Source organism: Aquarana catesbeiana, linkage group LG13 (genome assembly GCF_042186555.1).
Source record: "Aquarana catesbeiana isolate 2022-GZ linkage group LG13, ASM4218655v1, whole genome shotgun sequence".
NCBI classification, from domain to species: Eukaryota; Metazoa; Chordata; class Amphibia; order Anura; family Ranidae; genus Aquarana; species Aquarana catesbeiana.
Genome location: NC_133336.1, coordinates 237,832,598 through 237,851,837, shown reverse-complemented (window position 1 = coordinate 237,851,837; position 19,240 = coordinate 237,832,598). Strand labels below are relative to the sequence as shown.

Genomic DNA, 19,240 nt, shown 5'->3' with positions numbered 1-19,240 from the left:
TTCCTTAGATGTGGTGGCTGTTTTCGTTTTTTAAAAGGCTTTTTGTTCCTTTTTTTTAACCTAGTGATCCTGCCACTTCCTGTCCTAGGGTGACAACAATGCTCACTGACTGTACATCTGTGCTGTGTTGTCACCCTAGACTGCTTAGCCCCTGATGTGGACTACAGGTGTAAGTGTTGTGGTAGGCAAGCAGGCAAATTTTGAGGCAGAGGAAAGGGGAAAATGTTGGGGTGAGAAGGGCAGAGGGCCAGTTTTGGGGTAGGGGAAGGGGGTAAATGTTGAGTTGGGGAGGAGAGGGGGTAAGTGTTGGGGTGGGTGGGGGAGAGAGAGCAGGTCTTGGGGTAGAGGAGGGGGTACATTTTGAGCTGGAGAGGTGCAAGTTTTAGGGTAGGTTTGAAGAGGGGAGAAGTTGAGTTGGGGTTGAGCAAGTTTGGGAGTGGGAGGGGTAAGTGTTGAGGTGGAAGGAGGGGGGGATGTGTTTTGGGGTAGGGAAGGGGTTAAGTGCTGAGATGGGGAGGGGAGAGAGCACTTTCTTGGGGTAGGAGAGGAGGTACGTGTTGGGGCTGGGGAGGGGAGAGGCAAGTTTTGGGTTAGGAGTGGAGATATGTGTTGAGGAAAGAAGGGAAGTGGAAATGTTGCGGCTGGGAAGGGGAGGGTGCAAGCTTTGGGGTAGGGGAGGGGGGTAAGTGTTGGGGAGGGAAAAGGAGGGTGCAAGCTTTGGGGTAGGGGAGGGGGTAGGTGTTGGAGAGGGAAGAAGGCAAGTTATAGGGTAGGGGAAGGGGTAAATGGGGGTAAATGTTGAGTTGAGAGGGAGAGGAAAGGGGGTAAGTGTTGGGGTGGGCGGGGGTGAGAGCAGGTCTTAGGGTAGAGAAGGGGGTAAAATTTGAGTTGGGGAGTTGCAAGTTTTGGGGTTGGGGGGGGAGGGGGTAAACACTGAGTTGAGGTGGAGCAACTTTTGGAGTAGGGGGGGGTAAGTGTTGAGGTGGGAGTAGATAGGGGTGTATTTTGGGGTAGGGGAAGAGTTAAGTGCTGAGACGGGGAGAGGAGAGGGGGTATGTGTTGGGGCTGGGAAGGGATAGGGGAGGGGGTAAGCTATGGGGTAGGAGAGGAGGTATGTCTTGAGGTGGGGAGGGAAGATGGCAACTTATAGGGTAGGAGAGGTAGGGGTAGGGGATGGGATAAGTGTTGAGGTAGGAAGGGTAGGAGGAGGCAAGTTTTGGGGTAAGAGAAGAGTTAAGTGTTGAGGTGGGAGAGGGTGAGGTTAGGTGTTGTGGTAAGAAGGGGAGGGGGTAAGTGTCGAGCTGGGGAGGGTTAAAGTAGAACTATGGGCGAAACTTTATTTTTTAATTTTGGATAGAGTAAGGGAGAGTTAAAATAACCCCTGTCATATTTTTTTTTTTGCCATCTTTGTCCCATTGTGGAGATTTCCCTCCACTTCCTGTCCCATTGCCAAACAGGAAGTGAGAGGAAATCCCTGTAAATTAAGGGAATTCCTTGGAGGTCACCAGAACTAGGGTCCCCATTGGAAGATTTCCCCCTCCATTACTTTTTTTACTTTTGGGATTTACTTTTAATTTTACTTTCAATGATAAACAGGACAAATGGAGGGGGTGAGTCTCCCTAACGGGGGCACAGACAGCAATAAAAGCTAGCAGGGGTTCTAATTTTTCTTCCCGCTATCCAAAACTTTAAAAAAAAGTTTTGCCTTTAGTTATACTTTAAGGGGTGGGGGAGATGTTTTAGTGTAGGGGATACAATTTCAGCCAGCTGGTTTTCAGTGTCTGATTTTCCACAATGAACGAATTAAAACAAATTCCAAATTTAGAAATCTTCTCTCCTGTCCTGGGAGAATTTGGACTTGTAGTAACAGATTCATTGTTATTTTAAGTACAATCCTTACATAAACTAACTCCATACTTACACTCAGAAAACTAATTCCCTGTCTAGCTGGGGTGAGATGTCGCCGGTGTTTACACATTTAAGTATCATTTAAAGAAGCACTCTGGAATAAGGGTAATAAGGCTTACTGAGGAAAATACCCAAAAAACATCCTGGCGGTATACCGGTCAGGACAGGAAGTAAGAGGGATACAAATTTTAAAAAAAATCCCACCTATTTCCTCATGTATTAATTCCTATCATGAGCTACTGAGGTCTGTAACCAACTATTTACAAATAGCTTTTTTACAACAAAAAAAGAAGTAAAATATGTACATGTTCCCTTTAGGTATACATCTGGTGCTCTCATTTCCCACCCACTCACCTGACGTAGAGATGTTCACGGAATTACTGGGCTCGCTGATGTAATCGCCGGCAAAGGCCACCATTCGGAATTCATACAAGGAATCCTGCGGGGAAAAACGGGTCAGGGCCATGTTCTTGTTCAGTAGACATATTTGTTGTTTTTCATTAATTTTTTTTTTTTTCCCGTTTTTCGGATCATTCGTTATGATCGCAATTTAAAAATTTGTAAATCCTAAAATAAGAAAGAAAATTCGAAAGAATAACTAATAACTTAACTATTAAATTATAGGTATTGGAATTTCCTTTCAAATTTGGCTGTTAGTGAACGTAACGAATATGAATTTATCCGAAGTTATTAATTTTCCAAAATAACGAATGCTGTATCTAAACTAATGGAACATAACGAATTAATAATAATAAGTAACAATAATAATAATATTAACTTTTTATTATTATTTATTATTAATTTGTTCTGTTCCATTTGTTTAGATGCGGCATTCGTTATTTCGGATAATTCATTACTTAACGAATGCTGCATCTAAACAAATGAAACGGAACGAATAAATAATAATAAAAAGTTATTGTTATTTATTATTATTAATTCGTTATGTTCCATTCGTTTAGATACAGCATTCGTTATCTCGGATAATGAATAACTTTGGATAAATTCGTATTCGACGTTCACTAACAGACAAATTTGAATGGAAATACCAATACCTATAATTTAATAGTTATCAATAGTCAAGTTATTATTAGTTATTATTTCAGATTTTCACATTTTCAGGTTTTCAAATTTCGAATTTACGAATTTTCATAGCAAAACCACCCTGTAGGGCATTGTAGAATTCTAGACATTACCAAGTCCTTATGTCATAGTCCAGGCATATCAAGCCATGGGGACCATATCCTTTCAAAACCTACCCGGGCTCCCCCTACGTTGATAAATGTATCGCTTCATAATAGGAGGATGTCCCATGTGTGTTATCCAAGAAGCGGCTGTGGGCGGTCAGGACGATTTCCAACCCATCAAGATGAGCTTTCTAGGCTGGAATAGCGCCCGGGAGAATGCAATCCTAACCATCTCCTCTGGGATCACCTCCTTCAGAACTCCTTCCCAATACACAACAGATTGGATCTAAAGGTACACTTGTCTGAAACACCCGATTGAGCGTTCCGATTACCGTGCTCCAGTAGCGATGGAGCTTCAGGCATTGCCAGCGGAGATGGATAAGGTCCCCAGTGGTTCGCCTGCATTTACCACACAGGGGGTCCCCGCCTGTCTGCCCATCCTATGAAGCTTTTTCGGGGGTGTAGTGTCCTCTAAGTACAACATGTAACTGAGATACTTTTTGAGCTACATTTAAGGAACAAGTGGAGATAGACTGAAGGGCTTCCTCCCACTGATCTCCCGTGAGTGGACCCAAATCTCTCTCCCATAGGGTTATTGCCTTGATGGGGTGCGCCCTTAAGTGTTCCATTAGTAACAATTGATAGCATTGGGATAGGATCCCCTTAGTTCCAGTGCTAGACTGTAACATGTGGAAAATAGGGAGTATAAGACATGACCCATTCTCCTGCATAACCCAATGTGCACACAGCGTGGAGTAGCTGAAGATAGTAATAGAGCAGGGCCATCTTAATGCATGGACACCCCTGGGCACTGCCCAGGGGCCCCAAGTATATGGGGGCCCATGATAATTGCATTACACCAGATTTGCCAACTGTCCCGGATTTGCTGGGACAGTCACGCTTTTTTTACTAAGTTGTCCCAGAATGACCATGTCCCAGGCAGCATCCAGGAACCTGTATTGTGCTGTCCTGATCCCCCCCTTTCATTGAAAGTACTAATAATAATATATGTTTAATTGTATCAGCTATTTATACTTTAATTCTTGAAAGTAGGTGTGTAAATTGGGGCAGGCTGGTAGGGACCCCACTGCATTACTTTGCCCAGGGGCCCATGATGATATTAAGACAGCCCTGGGGTAGAGCATTGTGGGGGTAGCTTAAACCTGTTTTGTAGTTTGGGGAATGGCATTCGCCTGCCATTTCGAAATATATGGGACAAAACAGTCACATCAAAAGGCGCGCCACCTAGGCCCCCGCTGTAACTTAGTCAGTTTTACATGGTTGCCCCAATGCGGACTATATTCAGTGAATCCTATCACCCCCTGCAACGGTTTGCCCTTGTTCCATATTTTTTGGATTAGCGTAAGAGTAGGCGCCTGTTTTATTAGATTTACGAAACATCTGCGCTTCCAGTCCCATCGGAAACAGTTTACGCTCCGATGCCGATAAGGTGTGCCGACGAGCCTACCGGATTATGGGACATGGAGCCAACCAGGTGCTGCATTTGGGCTGCAAGATAGCACAGCCAGACGATTGGGTACTGCCAGTCCTCCACCGTCTTTAGGGGTATTGCAGTTGTCCCATGTTTGACACTGTGTTTGCCCTTTTGTTTTCTGGAAGTCTAGACTTTGTCTGTTTTTTCTGTTTCAGAGCGTCCCCAACTATTGTCTCCTTCATGTCCTTTAAGAAGGGATTTATCTTGAATCTGCCGAAACGCGTCGGACTATAGGAGAAGTGCTCTTTTCTTATATACTATATATGGATATTATGTATCACTTTGTGTAACGGTTGTCATCTCTGACCGTTACTACTGTTTTTATGAAATATATTTTTCTATCTTTTTTGAAAATATTGTGTCTTCAAAAGTTCGCCCTTAAAGTCCCGTTGTACCAGGGGGTACTTATTTCTCTATATATATTATATTCAGGATGGTGGCATCAACAAATGGAGTTTCCCCTCCATAAAATGGTTCCCCTTACATAATTCACAGCCAAGGATTGGGTACTGCCAATCCTCCGCCATCTTTAGGGGTATTGCAGTTGTTTCAGTTTAATCCTGGAGGGGGCAGTATTCCACAGTAAGCATCTAAAAAAAAAGGGTATCAACCACTCTGAATATTTTCAGATTAATCCCTACGGGTGGGTTGTGGATGAAATATAATAGCTGTAGCGTTAGAATCATTTTGATTAGATCGGTTTTTCCCGCCAGTGACAATTTAAGATTATTCCAGGTATTATTCTTATCCTTAAATTGGGACAATAAGGGATAAAAAAATTTAGTTGGCAATAATCCGCAAGCCTAGGCGATATCTGGACACCTAAAATATCTAAAAGAGGATACCACTGGAATGGGACACGGATCGGGCATCTCCACTCCTTGATCCTTATCTAGCACCATCAAAGCCAACTATATTGGGGGTTATTTTTTTTAAATCAAATCCTTTTTATTATTTTATTTTATATATATAGCTGATTATTATTAATAATTTAAATATACAATATAAATGTAAAATAATAAATCCAATAATGTATTAATATTCAATATTAATTATATTATTATTGCTGATATTATTGTATCGGTGATTTATTGTGAATATTAATAATAATTCAAATAAAAATCCACAATATAATGCAAAATAATAATAAATATTTTCTATTTTTTTGTATTATATTGTTCAATAATAAAAATAATAATTATTATTATTGTATTGATTTTTTAATTATTAATGGATAACATTGATATATTTTTCCTATATTCTTTTAATATATATTTTGCACATGCATGACTATAAGGGGAACAGTAATCCCCATAAACCTTTTTTTTTCTTTCTTTTCAGGAAAGAGCAGTTGCTTTCATAAATTACTTTGGGTTGCAGTGCGTGTAATACAACCAAACGCTAGTATGCAGTCTTGAACTTGACGCCTTTATAAAATTTGGGGTATACCAATAAAAATAAAAATAAAATATAACTCCCATGAAGCACCGCAGCTTCCTTTACTGTATTGAATGTATTAATATTCAATAATAATTATATTTTTGCTGATATTATTGTATTGGTGATTTATTGTGAATACTAATAATAATAATAATTAAAAAAAAAAACACAATATAATGCAAAATAATAATAAATATTTTCTCTTATTTTGTATTATATTGTTCAAAAATAAAAAATTATTATTATTATTATATTGTTGATTTTTTAATTATTAATGAATAACATGGTTATATTTTTCTTATATTCGTTTAATATATACCGGTATTTAACACATGCATGACTTTATAAGTGGAACAGAAATTTCCATAAACATTTTTTTTTCTTTTCAGGTAAGAGCAGTTGCTTTCATAAATTACTTTGGGTTGCAGTGCGTGTAATACAGCCAAACGCTAGTATACAGTCTTGAACTTGACACGCTTATATATTTTGGGGTATAATTATAGAAATAAAATATAACTCCCATTAAGTACTGCAGCTTCCTTTACTCTCACTCTGTAAGAGCAGTGCTGGATCAAGCACGGATATACTGTATAGGGGTATATATTTTTTTTTAAAAAGTGGTGTAACTCCATTCCTTTAAAACTGCATGTAGGTTCATTTTGTGCAAATGGGGCAAAATCAAAATGTTCTCAGGCTATATTCTTTGCAATGTGTAAATGCAGAAAAAAGCTGCCATCGGATGGTGCTGAAGGACATACTTATTCCTACGATATTCAATGGCATTTAGTGGCCACTGGATGGCACCGAGGAGCATATTTGTTTCTTATGATATTCGGCGCCATCTACTGCCCATTACCACATTATGGCCACTAGATGGCGAGGACTATGATATGAAATCATTAGGCTACTTAGCGCCATCTAGTAGCCATATTAATGCAATTTCCACATTAACACATCCCAAATTGCACAAAATATTTAATTTTGCCCCATTAGCACAGAACAAATTTACGTGCAGTTTTAATAGATAAACAGCTATGCAAATTTAAATTAATTTTTTTATTTTTTTAATAAATACACACCATGTGCCCATGTTTGACAATTCCCTTTCATCCAGCACTGCTTTTACAGGGTGATAGAAGGCTGCTACTTAAATAAAGTACCATTATAGGTCTACCCAACTTGGCTAGTTTTGAACCAAACACAGACTGGCATTCAGAAGGTTTTTTTTTTTTTTTTTTTTTTTTTGTACAACAGCACCATCTAGTGGTCTCAGCCGCCTTCTTACCTTAAAGAGCCCGGGAACCAGAAGCTCCGTCTGGGTGGTTGGGATGGACTCATCAAGAAGCTCCCAAGCTCCCTCATCGCGTCTGCACTCCAGACCATACCCACGCAGAGGGAGGAAGGACCGCAGGGGCGGGGCCCAGATCAGCAGCACGCCACGGGAGGTCTCATTGGCCGAAAGGTAACGGGGAGGAGTCAGAGTATCCCGAGAGTCTGTGGTGGGTACAGGTGGAGGTAAGGTGGTGGGTGGGATACCTGAGAGGCCAAAACATTAGTGATTATTGAGGAGGAGGAAATGTTAAGCGGGAGTTAAGAGACGAGAAGGGAGAGCCACCGGTGACGGGACCACACGAAGGAGCACCAGGGTGAGCAGCAGGCAGAAAGACAGTGCTTACCGACAAAACGTTCACTTACTGAGAGGAGAGGCCTCCACAATTTCACTGAATGGCCCACTGCCCAACTTGTTCTGAGACAGAACGCTGAACTGGTACGTGTTTTCTGACTGCAGGTTCTCCACCACAAGGTAATTGGCACCAACTGAGGCAGACAGGGAAATCCACTCGTGGTGGCCGTGAGCGAGCTTCTTCACCCTGGCAAGAGATGAAACAGCCAACGCCGGTCAGCAGCAATTTGGGAGGAGAAGAGACGGTAGATCCACTGTGGAAGGGGATGGAGCTCCCCAAACTTGTATCTTCCTAGGAAACCGACCCCGAGTGTCAGCGTGTCATTGTTTTAGGGGAACCACCAAGTGTGGATGTGATTTTGAGGACCCCCCAAGGATCAGTGTGTCATTGTAGCAGGACTCCTAAAAGTGTCGGTGTTCTGGGAACTTCAACTATCATTGTGTTGGGGACCACCAAGTATGGGTGTCATTTTAGGGACCCCCCCCCCCCAAATATCAGTGTGTTAATGTTCTAGACCCTCAAGTGTCAGTTCCTCATTGTTTTGGGTCCTCCAAGTGTCAGTGTATTATCATTCTTAGAACCTCAAATGAAGTCGTTTTGGGGACCAATAAGTGTGGGTGTTATCTCGGAGATCCTAAGGATCCCCAAATAACATATTGTTTGGGATCCCGAGTGTCTGTGTATTATGTTCTGGACCCTGGGGAATCAGTGTGTCGTTGTCTTGGGGACCACCAAGTGTGGGTGACATTATGGGGGCCCCCATGGATCAGTGTGTCCTTGTTCTGGGAACCTCAAGTATAATTGTTTTGGGGACCACCAAGCATGAGTGTCATTTTGGAACCCCCAAGTGTCAGTGTGTCAATGTGCTTGGAGCCTCAAATGTAGTAGTTTTGGGGACCCCAGGGATCAGTGCTTACTGTTTGGGATCCTGAGTGCCTGTCTATTATGTTCTGGACCCTAGGGAGTCAGTGTGTCATTGTTCTGACCCCCAAACATCAGTGTGTCATTGTTCTGGACCCCCGAGTGTCAGTGTTCTGGACCCCCAAGTGTCACTGTGTTATTGTTCTTGACCCCCCAAACGTCAGTGTGCCATTGTTCTGGACCCCCAAATGTCAGTGTGCCATTGTTCTGGACCCCCAAACATCTGTGTGTCATTGTTCTGAGCCCCCAAGCGTCAGTGTGTCATTGTTCTGACCCCCAAACATCAGTGTGTCATTATTCTGGACCCCCAAGTGTCAGTGTTCTGGACCCCCAAGTGTCACTGTGTTATTGTTCTTGACCCCCCAAATGTCAGTGTGCCATTGTTCTGGACCACCAAACATCAGTGTGTCATGTGTTAGGGTCCCTAAGTGTTAGTGTGTCTTGTTTGGTGACCACAGATGGAGGTCACCATGAACCGTCTGTACCAGTTTTGCACCTATTTTATACCTCTAAAGAAAATAAAGATGATACTTTTATCAAAAATACTGTTAGTCATTTCACCCAGAACCAAAATCTACCAATGCCAATATTGGTAAAACGTGAGATTAATGTGAAAATGTTTGATTTGTACAGTAGATGTATAGCATTCAATTATTTACACTGATCATCTATGTTGTGATCGCAATTCAAACATTTAATTATCCTTTTTTGCAACATTGTATCTTCTGTACAAACCAGGTTTCTCAGGGTGAATGCAAGGACACAATCTATACCAGGGATCTCCAAACTTTCGAAACAAAGAGCCAGGTTACTGCCCTTTAAAAACTTTAGGGGGGGCGGACTGTTGCTAGTGGGAGTAAACGACGCCATAGGCTCGGTGGTTGGTGGGAGTAAAAAAAAAAAAAAGTATGACATTATTGATGTCAGTGGGAGAATTGGTTCCCCATCTCTTGTGTCAGTGGGGAGTAATAGTACCACATTGTTGGAGTCAGTGGGGAGAAATAGTGTCCCAAGAGCCAAAAAAGGCTTGCAAAAAGGCCACATCTGGGCTGAAGTTTGGAGACCCCTGATCTATACAGTGGTATCTACACACTACACGTTAGATGGGCTACATGACAAGGAGATGAATCAGATTTTCATTCTTACACAGGGGAAAAAAGAAAAAAAAAACAGTTTTGTAGCTCTTCATATCTGTGGCTGATCCAGTGCAGGCCTAAAATTATTCCTAGACAGCACATGTCTGCTGTGAAGTGCTGAAAACATGTACTGTATATGAGGAAACGTCTTGCAAGCCCCTTACCGAAAACGTGAGCAAAGCTCTAGGGTTTGGAAGAGCATCAGGGAAAAGAAGGGCTTGGAGAGGTCTTTCTTTCACCATCGCTCAAGGTGATGAATGTGAGAAAGGAAACTTCTTTGAGGGTAAAGGTCTTCCTATGGAAAAATGGAAGTATGGACAAGGACCCCCCCCCATGTCACTTATCACCTGTGGTCTCAGCCATGGGGGGGGGGGGGGGGGGGTAAGGGTGGTCTCAGCCATGGGGGGGGGGGGGGTAAGGGGACACAAGACTTCCATGCATTAACCATAGATACATCTCCTTCTAGGTTAGTAAAAGAAAACTCACAGCGGGGCATACCAAACGCTGAACCTCTGGAAGTATCCTCCATCAAAGCCAGGGCTCCAGGTGATGTTTATTGCGTTCACCAACGACTGGGCGGACACGTTGCTGACTGCATGGGGACTGGTGCCTGCAAAAAATTATAATCACACGATAAGAGTCTGTTACAAGACAAAATACCTTATCTCTTATATCTTAGAGGTTCAGCCTTCAAGTGAACCTGGAGGTCATTGCAAACATTTTTAATGAAAGGCCCTTCTTAAAAACTGGCGCCAAAAGTTTCCTTCTATTACTGTCACTAGGTAGAACACCCGCTAAGGGATCATTAGAGGCCGGTAGGAACACTGCTACTGGACAGGAAGTTTGTAAATTTTCAGGGTTGACCGCTGTGGGGGCAGGACTTTGTTCTGAATTCTGAAAAGTTGCAGCTTCAGGACAGGAGAACAGATTTTTTAGCTAAGAAACCTTGTGGTGTCCTCCCGTAAGCAGGGACCTTGCGGGGTCTGTCTACTCCTTAAGCAGGGACCTTGCGTGGTCAACTCCTAAGCAGGGACCTTGCGTGGTCAACTTCTAAGCAGGGTCCTTGCGTGGTCAACTCCTAAGCAGGGACCTTGCATGGTCAACTCCTAAGCAGGGACCTTGTGGTGTCTACTCTTGAGCAGGGACCTTGCGGGGGTATACTCCTAAGCAGGGACCTTGTGGTGTCTACTCTTGAGCAGGGACCTTGCATGGTCTGCACTTAAACATTTAAGCTTGTAGCTTTTCAGGGTTTACCCCTATGGGGGCAGGATTTTGTCCTGAATTCTGAAAAAAATTAAGCTCCAGGACAGGAGAACAGATTTTTGGGTTAGGAAACCTTGTGGTATCCTCATGTAAGCAAGGACCTTGCATGGTCTACTCTTAAACAAGAACCCTGTGGTGTCTTCTCTTAAGCAAGGACATTGTGGTATCTTCTCTTGAGCAGGGACCTTGTGGGAGATCTTGCGGTGTCTACTCTTATGCAGGAACCTTGTCTGTTCTTAAGCAGTGCTTTTAGTTTAAATTTAAAACCATTGTTGACTGGATTCCTTTAAATCAGGTATATGCAATTAGCGGACCTCCAGCTGTTGCAGAACTACAAGTCCCATGAGGCATTGCAAGACTCTGACAGCCACAGGCATGACACCCAGAGGCAGAGGCATGATGGGACTTGTAGTTTTGTAACAGCTGGAGGTCCGCTAATTGCATATCCCTTCTTTAAATTATACTTTTCATATATATATTAGGTGTCTCAGTATGGACTTAGAGAAGGCTCCTGCTTCAGCCCTGATGTTTTCATTTTTTCCCCAAGTCATCCTTGGTGGTCTCAGGGTGCCCCTGTATCCTGAATGCACTGTGCACATAGGTCTTAACTTATGATCCAACTCTGAGCTTTGCCATGCCCCCACCCTCACGCAAACCAATAACAGCCCTTCAGCAACTGCCAACAGCGAGCTTGTTGGTTGCCTGAGATGATATGAAGATAGGGCAGATCTATGAGTTAAAGCTTAAGCCCAAGTGGACTGGTCACCCAGGATAAGGCGGTGCACTAAAAACAGACTGGAGGAAATTAAAGGTTCTTCCAAGTCACCGGCTCTTCAGCCCTATTGATTTGTACACACATTACACGTGAAAGGTTCTCGATCAAAAAACATCCGTAACAGTATACATAAACTTATACAGTCCTAAACCTGCACATAAAACATACCCAATACAAAGACAGCAGTGCGCGTGCTAATTCTGGCCACATTATTAGCAGCGGCGCATTCCCACAGGCCGTGTTCCTCCTTGGTGAGAGGTCTGAATATCAAACTGCCGTTTACATCCATCTGAGCACCACTTTTACCAGGCATCCCAAGCTGTAGGACAAAACGGGTCCTGTTAATAGAGCAATTCATGACAGAACCAGGACAATGGGCAGGCAGTGGTCATCGGAACAAGTGTTTAAGCCTCACTTTCTATCTGGGAGACAAAAAAGGAAGTGGGAGGAAAGATCTCCAAAACAAAGGGAAAATCCCCTCTTAGACAGTTGCCGCCTAATGGCAGTTTTGCACTCAGTGACAACTGTAAAGATTCAGAGTTCCCATCCTCTTTTTGACAATGGTCACCAGGATGAATAGAGACGGTGAATTTCCCCAGGGGGACAGTAATACAAACCTGAGAGAGGTTCTAACCCAACTATTCTTCCCCAACCATAAAATAATTTTTAGGTCTTGGGAAACCCTACTTGGTTACATTGGTTGACAACGGAAGGAATTTGACCCCTTACAGTGGTAGTCAGAATTCCACCCTTTCAGCTAGCTAAAATGAATATTGGTGTCAAGCCGTTGGTGCTGCCAAATAATGTTAGCCCTGGGACTATAGAGGCACCATCGGATAGGAGGTCAGATCTTGGGACTATGGAGGCACCATCCTATGTGAGGTCAGGCCCTGGGACTATGGAGGCACCATCGGATAGGAGGTCAGGTCCTGGGACTATGGAGGCACCATCGTATGTGAGGTCAGGCCCTGGGACTATGGAGGCACCATCGGATGGGAGGTCAGGCCCTGGGACTATGGAGGCACCATCGGATGGGAGGTCAGGCCCTGGGACTATGGAGGCACCATCGGATAGGAAGTCAGGCCCTGGGACTATGGAGGCACCATTGAATGGGAGGTCAGGCCCTGGGACTATGGAGGCACCATCGGATGGGAGGTTAGGCCCTGGGACTATGGAGGCACCATCGGATGGGAGGTTAGGCCCTGGGACTATGGAGGCACCATCGGATAGGAAGTCAGGCCCTGGGACTATGGAGACACCATCGGATGGGAGGCCAGGCCCTGGGACTATGGAGGCACCATCGGACGGGAGGTCAGGCCCTGGGACTATGTAGGCACCATCGGATGAGAGGTCAATCAGCCACAGCTCAAGTAACCTCTAGCAACTTCTGGAGGAACCCTAGTTGAGAATGGATGCTCTAACACTTCCCTTTTTTATCTATATATATATATATATATATATATATATATATATATATATATATATATATATATATATAAGGTTTGGTTGGGAATGTTCTTTTATGACAGTCCTGCCTGTCCATTCTCACCTTGGCCCAGCTGATGACTGGAAGTGGGTCCCCGGTAGCGGCACAAGGGATGATCAGCTCCCTCCCCACATCCTGGAAATACTCATCTTTTGGAAGGTCGGTGAAAGAGGGTGGATCCTAATAAAAACAAACAAAAGACATAATAAGAGGAATCATGGCAGAACGAAGAAATGGTAAGTTGTCAATGCTGAGTTTTTTTTTTTTTTTTTAAGGATAATAATTTATAACACTTGGGGCCAACTGCCCAACCCTAGCCTTCCCCATTCCACATATATGGCCCACAACTGAAGTCCAATCAGCCAGCAAACTTATGCATTGGCCATGGCCTGCACACACCTCCAGCGGCCCTTCAGTGCTCTTCTCAAAGTCAATAGGGCCACAGTGTACTGAACTGTATGGCCTTTCTCCACAGGCCTAAAGGCGAGGCCATCTACCTGCAGGCAACATAGGACCTATTCCACCAACTCAGTGAAGAGAGACTGAAGAGCCAATGAAGCTAGGTTGCAGATGCTGGAGAAGGTTGACCTTAAGTGTTATAACATTGTTGTTGATCTTTAAGTGTATCTAAACCCAAAAACACATATACATTAGTCAAAACATTTTTCATAATTTGAAACAGGATTGTCACATGGTCCACCATACCTTTAGGATGACAGCAGTGGGCAGAGACACCCCCATGCTTCCGTAGCTGTTGTAGGGAGTGCAGGTGTACATGCCAAGGGCATCATCATTCCCCGTTGCCACAACAATAGAACCGTCCTCATCCAGGTACCATCCTGGAAACTGGCAACGAGAATGGAGGGGAAACGCCATAAATATAACATTTTATAAAATATTACATCTTTTCCACAGTCAGTACAATCTCGGCCTCCTGAGGCCACATACTTTCCAATGAAGTGTTATTTTTGACAAGCAACATCCAGCGTTTTTAATTACCATTAACATTTAAAAATTATTTTAAAAATGACCTCGCCACATCTACCCAAATATATAATTTTTGGAACTCGTCAATACCAGACATGGTACACTCAGCACAAAAAAAATTAATAAAAAATAAAATAAAAAATAGAACACATGTATCTGCACTTGCATAAATGTATTTAAAAAGTAAATGAAAATAAACAATTACATTTTATATGTTTCATTAAAAATGAAATGATATATAAATATTATATTTAGAAAAAATGAAATATAGCGAACTATTAAATTTTATATTAAAAGTGAAAATATATTAACTATTATATTATATAAAAAAAATTAAATAGTATAAATGATTACATTTTATATTTATTTAAAAAATAAAATAAAACAAACTATTTAATTTTTATATTAAAATGAAACAATATATAAACATTTATATATTATATTTTAAAACGATTACATTTCATATTTAGAATTAAATATATAAACTATTATATTTATATTCTATTACAGATATAACATAATATATATTTGAAAAATAAATAATATAAACTTTTAAAAAAACTATTAGTTTATATATTTCATTTTTAATATAAATATAAAATGTATTCTATATTTAAAAAAAAAAAAATATATATATATATATATATATATATATATATATATATATATATATATATATATATATATATATATATTTATTTATTTTAAAAATGAATGAAATATATAAACTATTATATATATGTAAAAATGAAATATAAACTATTACTATTATTTATATTTAAAATTAAATATATAAACTATTATATTGAAAAATATAAACTGTTACATATTCTATAAACTTTTATATTCCATTATAAATATATTTAAATAATCACATAAATTAAATCACATTTTATATTAAAAATAAAATATAATATTCTATATTTTATTTTTAATATAAATTTAAAATGTAATAGTTTAAATTATTTCAGTTTTAAACATAATATATATTAAACTCTTACATTTTATATTCATATTAAAAATAAAATAATATATAAAATATATTATATTTGACATATCTGACTTCATAAATGGATATACTTTGCTGCATTCAAGTTTAAAGAATGTATATCCAACCAGTCTGTTACAAAGTGACATCTTGAAAACCCAAAGGGTTAGTTAAATTCCTATGATCATCAGCTCCATCTAGTGACCAAAATGTGGTATAATCTTCTGAAACACCTCAGTGAGAAACTATACCGCATTTCAGCCACTAGATGGAGCTGATGATCATTGAAATTATTATGCATCACAGAGAAAAGTTGCCCAGCCTGTGTGAACGTGTGTGTGTGTGTGACATTTGTCTGGTGTGCGTTTCAGCCACAGCAATTCGAACACGGGCTGCAGAGTTTGACCGGCGGCACCACCCATCGAACTCGCCAATTGAAACCAATGAAGCAGCACCGCAACTGCGGGCCAAATGATTGTCTTACAGTTGAGGCGCAGTCAGGCCAATTAAATTAATCGCCAATTAAAAAATAAACTTGGTATCAAGAGGTGGCAGTGGTGCATCCTGAATGCCTGTCAGCCGCTGCTAAATCGCCCTCTGAAAAGCGAGCCACAGCAGATCTCTTTTCAGAGGGTGGTCATTACCACCAGTGTGAAAGGGGCCCTTAAGGGTCACGGAGGTCTCCTACCTTGTCAAGCTTCAATGGGAGGCCGTCCTTGGTCCAATTGACGAACAACAGTGGAGGATTGGCTCTGGCCGGGCACCGGATCATGCCGCGCATGCCGATGGGCAGGTAGGTTTCAGCGGGCATGTTGGTCACGTAGGCCGGATCTGGAGGAGAAATTGGAAGAGGAGAAAAAAAAGACCAAAAGGCAAACCGTTAACACGGCACAAATCGATCAGTATTTTCTATAGATTATTATTTTTATTTATTATTTTCCATAACCAATGGCAACAAAAATATTAATATTTGCCAACACAACAACCTGTTCGAAAACTAAAACAAGAATGACAACTGCCAAAAAAATATATATATCTATATCTGTATATACACAGAATCTCACCAAAGTGAGTATACCCCTCACATTTTTTGTAAACATTTTCTTCAATCTTTTCATGTGACAACACTGAAGAAATGACACTTTGTTACAATGTAAAGTAGTGAGTGTACAGCTTGTATAACAGTGTAAATTTGCTGTCCCCTCAAAATAACTCAACACACAGCCAGTAATGTCTAAACCGCTGGCAACAAAAGTGAGTACACCCCTAAGTGAAAATGTCCAAATTGGGCCCAAAGTGTCAATATTTTGTGTGGCCACCATTATTTTCCAGAACTGCCTTAACCCTCTTGGGTGTGGAGTTCACCAGAGCTTCACAGGTTGTCACTGGAGTCCTCTTCTCCTCCTCCATTATGACATCACGGAGCTGGTGGATGTTGGAGACCTTGTGCTCCTCCACCTTCCGTTTGAGGATGCCCCACAGATGATCAATAGGGTTTAGGTCTGGAGACATGCTTGGCCAGTCCATCACCTTTACCCTCAGCTTCTTTAGCAAGGCAGTGGTCATCTTGGAGGTGTGTTTGGGGTCGTTATCATGTTGGAATACTGCCCTGCGGCCCAGTCTCTGAAGGGAGGGGATCATGCTCTGCTTCAGTATATCACAGTACATGTTGGCATTCATGGTTCCCTCAATGAACTGTAGCTCCCCAGTGCCGGCAGCACTCATGCAGCCCCAGACCATGACACTCCCACCACCATGCTTGACTGTAGGCAAGACACACTTGTCTTTGTACTCCTCACCTGGTTGCCCCCACACACGCTTGTCACCATCTGAACCAAATAAGTTTATCTTGGTCTCATCAGACCACAGGACATGGTTCCAGTAATCCATGTCCTTAGTCTACTTGTCTTAAGCAAACTGTTTGTGGGCTTTCTTGTACATCATCTTTAGAAGAGGCTTCCTTCTGGGACGACAGCCATGCAGACCAATTTGATGCAGTGTGCGGCGTATGGTCTGAGCACTGACAGGCTGACCCCCCACCCCTTCAACCTCTGCAGTAATGCTGGCAGCACTCATATGTCTATTTCCCAAAGACAACCTCTGGATATGATGCTGAGCACGTGCACTCAACTTCTTTGTTCAACCATGGTGAGGCCTGTTCTGAGTGGAACCTGTCCTGTTAAACCGCTGTATGGTCTCGGCCACCGTGCTGCAGCTCAGTTTCAGGGTCTTGGTAATCTTCTTATAGCCTAGACCAGTGATGGTGAACCTTGGCACCTCAGATGTTTTGGAACTACATTTCACATGATGCTCCACTATACTGCAGAGTGCATGAGCATCATTGGAAATGTAGTTCCAAAACATCTGGGGTGCCAAGGTTCACCATCACTGGCCTAGGCCATCTTTATGTAGAACAACAATTCTTTTTTCAGATCCTCAGAGAGTTCTTTGCCATGAGGTGCCATGTTGAACTTCCAGTGACCAGTATGAGAGAGTGAGAGCGATAACACCAAATTTAAAACACCTGCTCCCCATTCACACCTGAGACCTTGTAACAATAATGAGTCACATGACCCCGGGGAGGGAAAATGGCTAATTAGGCCAAACTTGGACATTTTCCCTTAGGGGTGTACTCACTTTTGTTGCCAGCGGTTTAGACATTAATGGCTGTGTGTTGAGTTATTTTGAGGGGACATCAAATTTACACTGTTATACAAGCTGTACACTCACTACTTTACATTGTAGACAAGTGTCATTTCTTCAGTGTTGTCACATGAAAAGATAGAAGAAAATATTTACAAAAATGTGAGGGGTGTACTTATTTTTGTGAGATACTGTATGAATATATCTATCTATATAGATATATTTATACATTTATTTTTGTTATAATATTATTATATATAATAATATTATGATAAAAATAAAGTAAAAATTATATAATATATATATATTCAATTTATTTTTTATCATAATATTATTATTGTAATAATATTATAACTAAAATAAATGTATAACTAATTATATATATAATTAGTTATACATTTATTTTAGTTCTCTATCTAGCTCTATATCTAGATATATGTATAAAGTTATACATTTATTTTGTTATAATATTGCAATAATAATATTACGATAAAAATAAATTTAGAATTTTTTATATATATATATATTATATAATTCTAACATTATTTTTAATATTATTATTGTAATAATATTATAACAAAATAAAGGTGCTTATATTATTATATATTTACTTCATAAGCAAAATTTTAAAAATATATTTCCTACTGAGAATAGTGGTTGTATGTACCATACAGAATATTGCCCAAGGCACTAGGACAATTCCGGACCAATCATAAATACAGTTGCAAAACCAAAGAGCAGAGCAGCCAATTGGAATAGCAGTCTGACTGCCGACTCTGTTCTTTGGTTTTGCAAATGAAAAAGTTATTCCCAAAAAAACAGGCCCATAGCAGAAAAGTAAAAATTGTTCTGGTCCAAAGGGGCTGTACAGGTGTGAGAGTGGAAGTGGCTAAACAGGATCGAAGGGAAAAGCTTCCAAAAATGAAAAAAAAAAAAAAAAAAATCCACTCTTGTTTGTCAACTGAACCAAGGACAGAAGATGGGTGCAGTTGACCAACACCACCAGCAGACGGCGCTCTAGAGCAGGAAATGATCAATGCAGCCAGAAAGGGGCCATTTAAACCCCAACAATCTGCACAGCTGAGCCGCTTTTAAGAGCGGAAAGTTCCCGGAGATGCAAATCACACCACAAGCAAAAAAAAGGGGTTACATACGCAGTACAGTGAGGTAGGCTGAGGCCGAGGGCGACTTCCACAGGCCGTTGCTGGGAATGCAGGTGTACTTCCCAGAATCCTCCGGGGTGACCTGCTGCAGCAGAAAGCTCCCGTCCACTAGGATACGCACTCTGGACTGCAGGCGGCTGCAAAGGAAAGTTTACAAGGAGGTCAG

General features: G+C 41.3%; 1 protein-coding gene across 5 annotated transcripts in view; it reads right to left on the bottom strand.

Moving 5' to 3' along the window:
• IGSF9 (immunoglobulin superfamily member 9) overlaps positions 1–19,240 on the bottom strand; it is a 125,422-nt gene that overhangs the window by 25,783 nt on the left and 80,399 nt on the right. For 3 of the 5 annotated variants that reach the window (XM_073609610.1, XM_073609614.1, XM_073609611.1), the window contains 9 exons: positions 19,066–19,211; positions 15,957–16,099; positions 13,999–14,139; positions 13,357–13,473; positions 11,976–12,126; positions 10,256–10,379; positions 7,723–7,898; positions 7,313–7,563; positions 2,263–2,347 (listed from right to left, as the gene is read on the bottom strand). In XM_073609610.1, the coding sequence (XP_073465711.1) occupies positions 2,263–2,347; positions 7,313–7,563; positions 7,723–7,898; positions 10,256–10,379; positions 11,976–12,126; positions 13,357–13,473; positions 13,999–14,139; positions 15,957–16,099; positions 19,066–19,211 (1,334 nt within the window). The remainder of the gene's footprint in view (positions 1–2,262; positions 2,348–7,312; positions 7,564–7,722; positions 7,899–10,255; positions 10,380–11,975; positions 12,127–13,356; positions 13,474–13,998; positions 14,140–15,956; positions 16,100–19,065; positions 19,212–19,240) is intronic. The other 2 variants (XM_073609612.1, XM_073609613.1) reach the window with 2 other exon arrangements.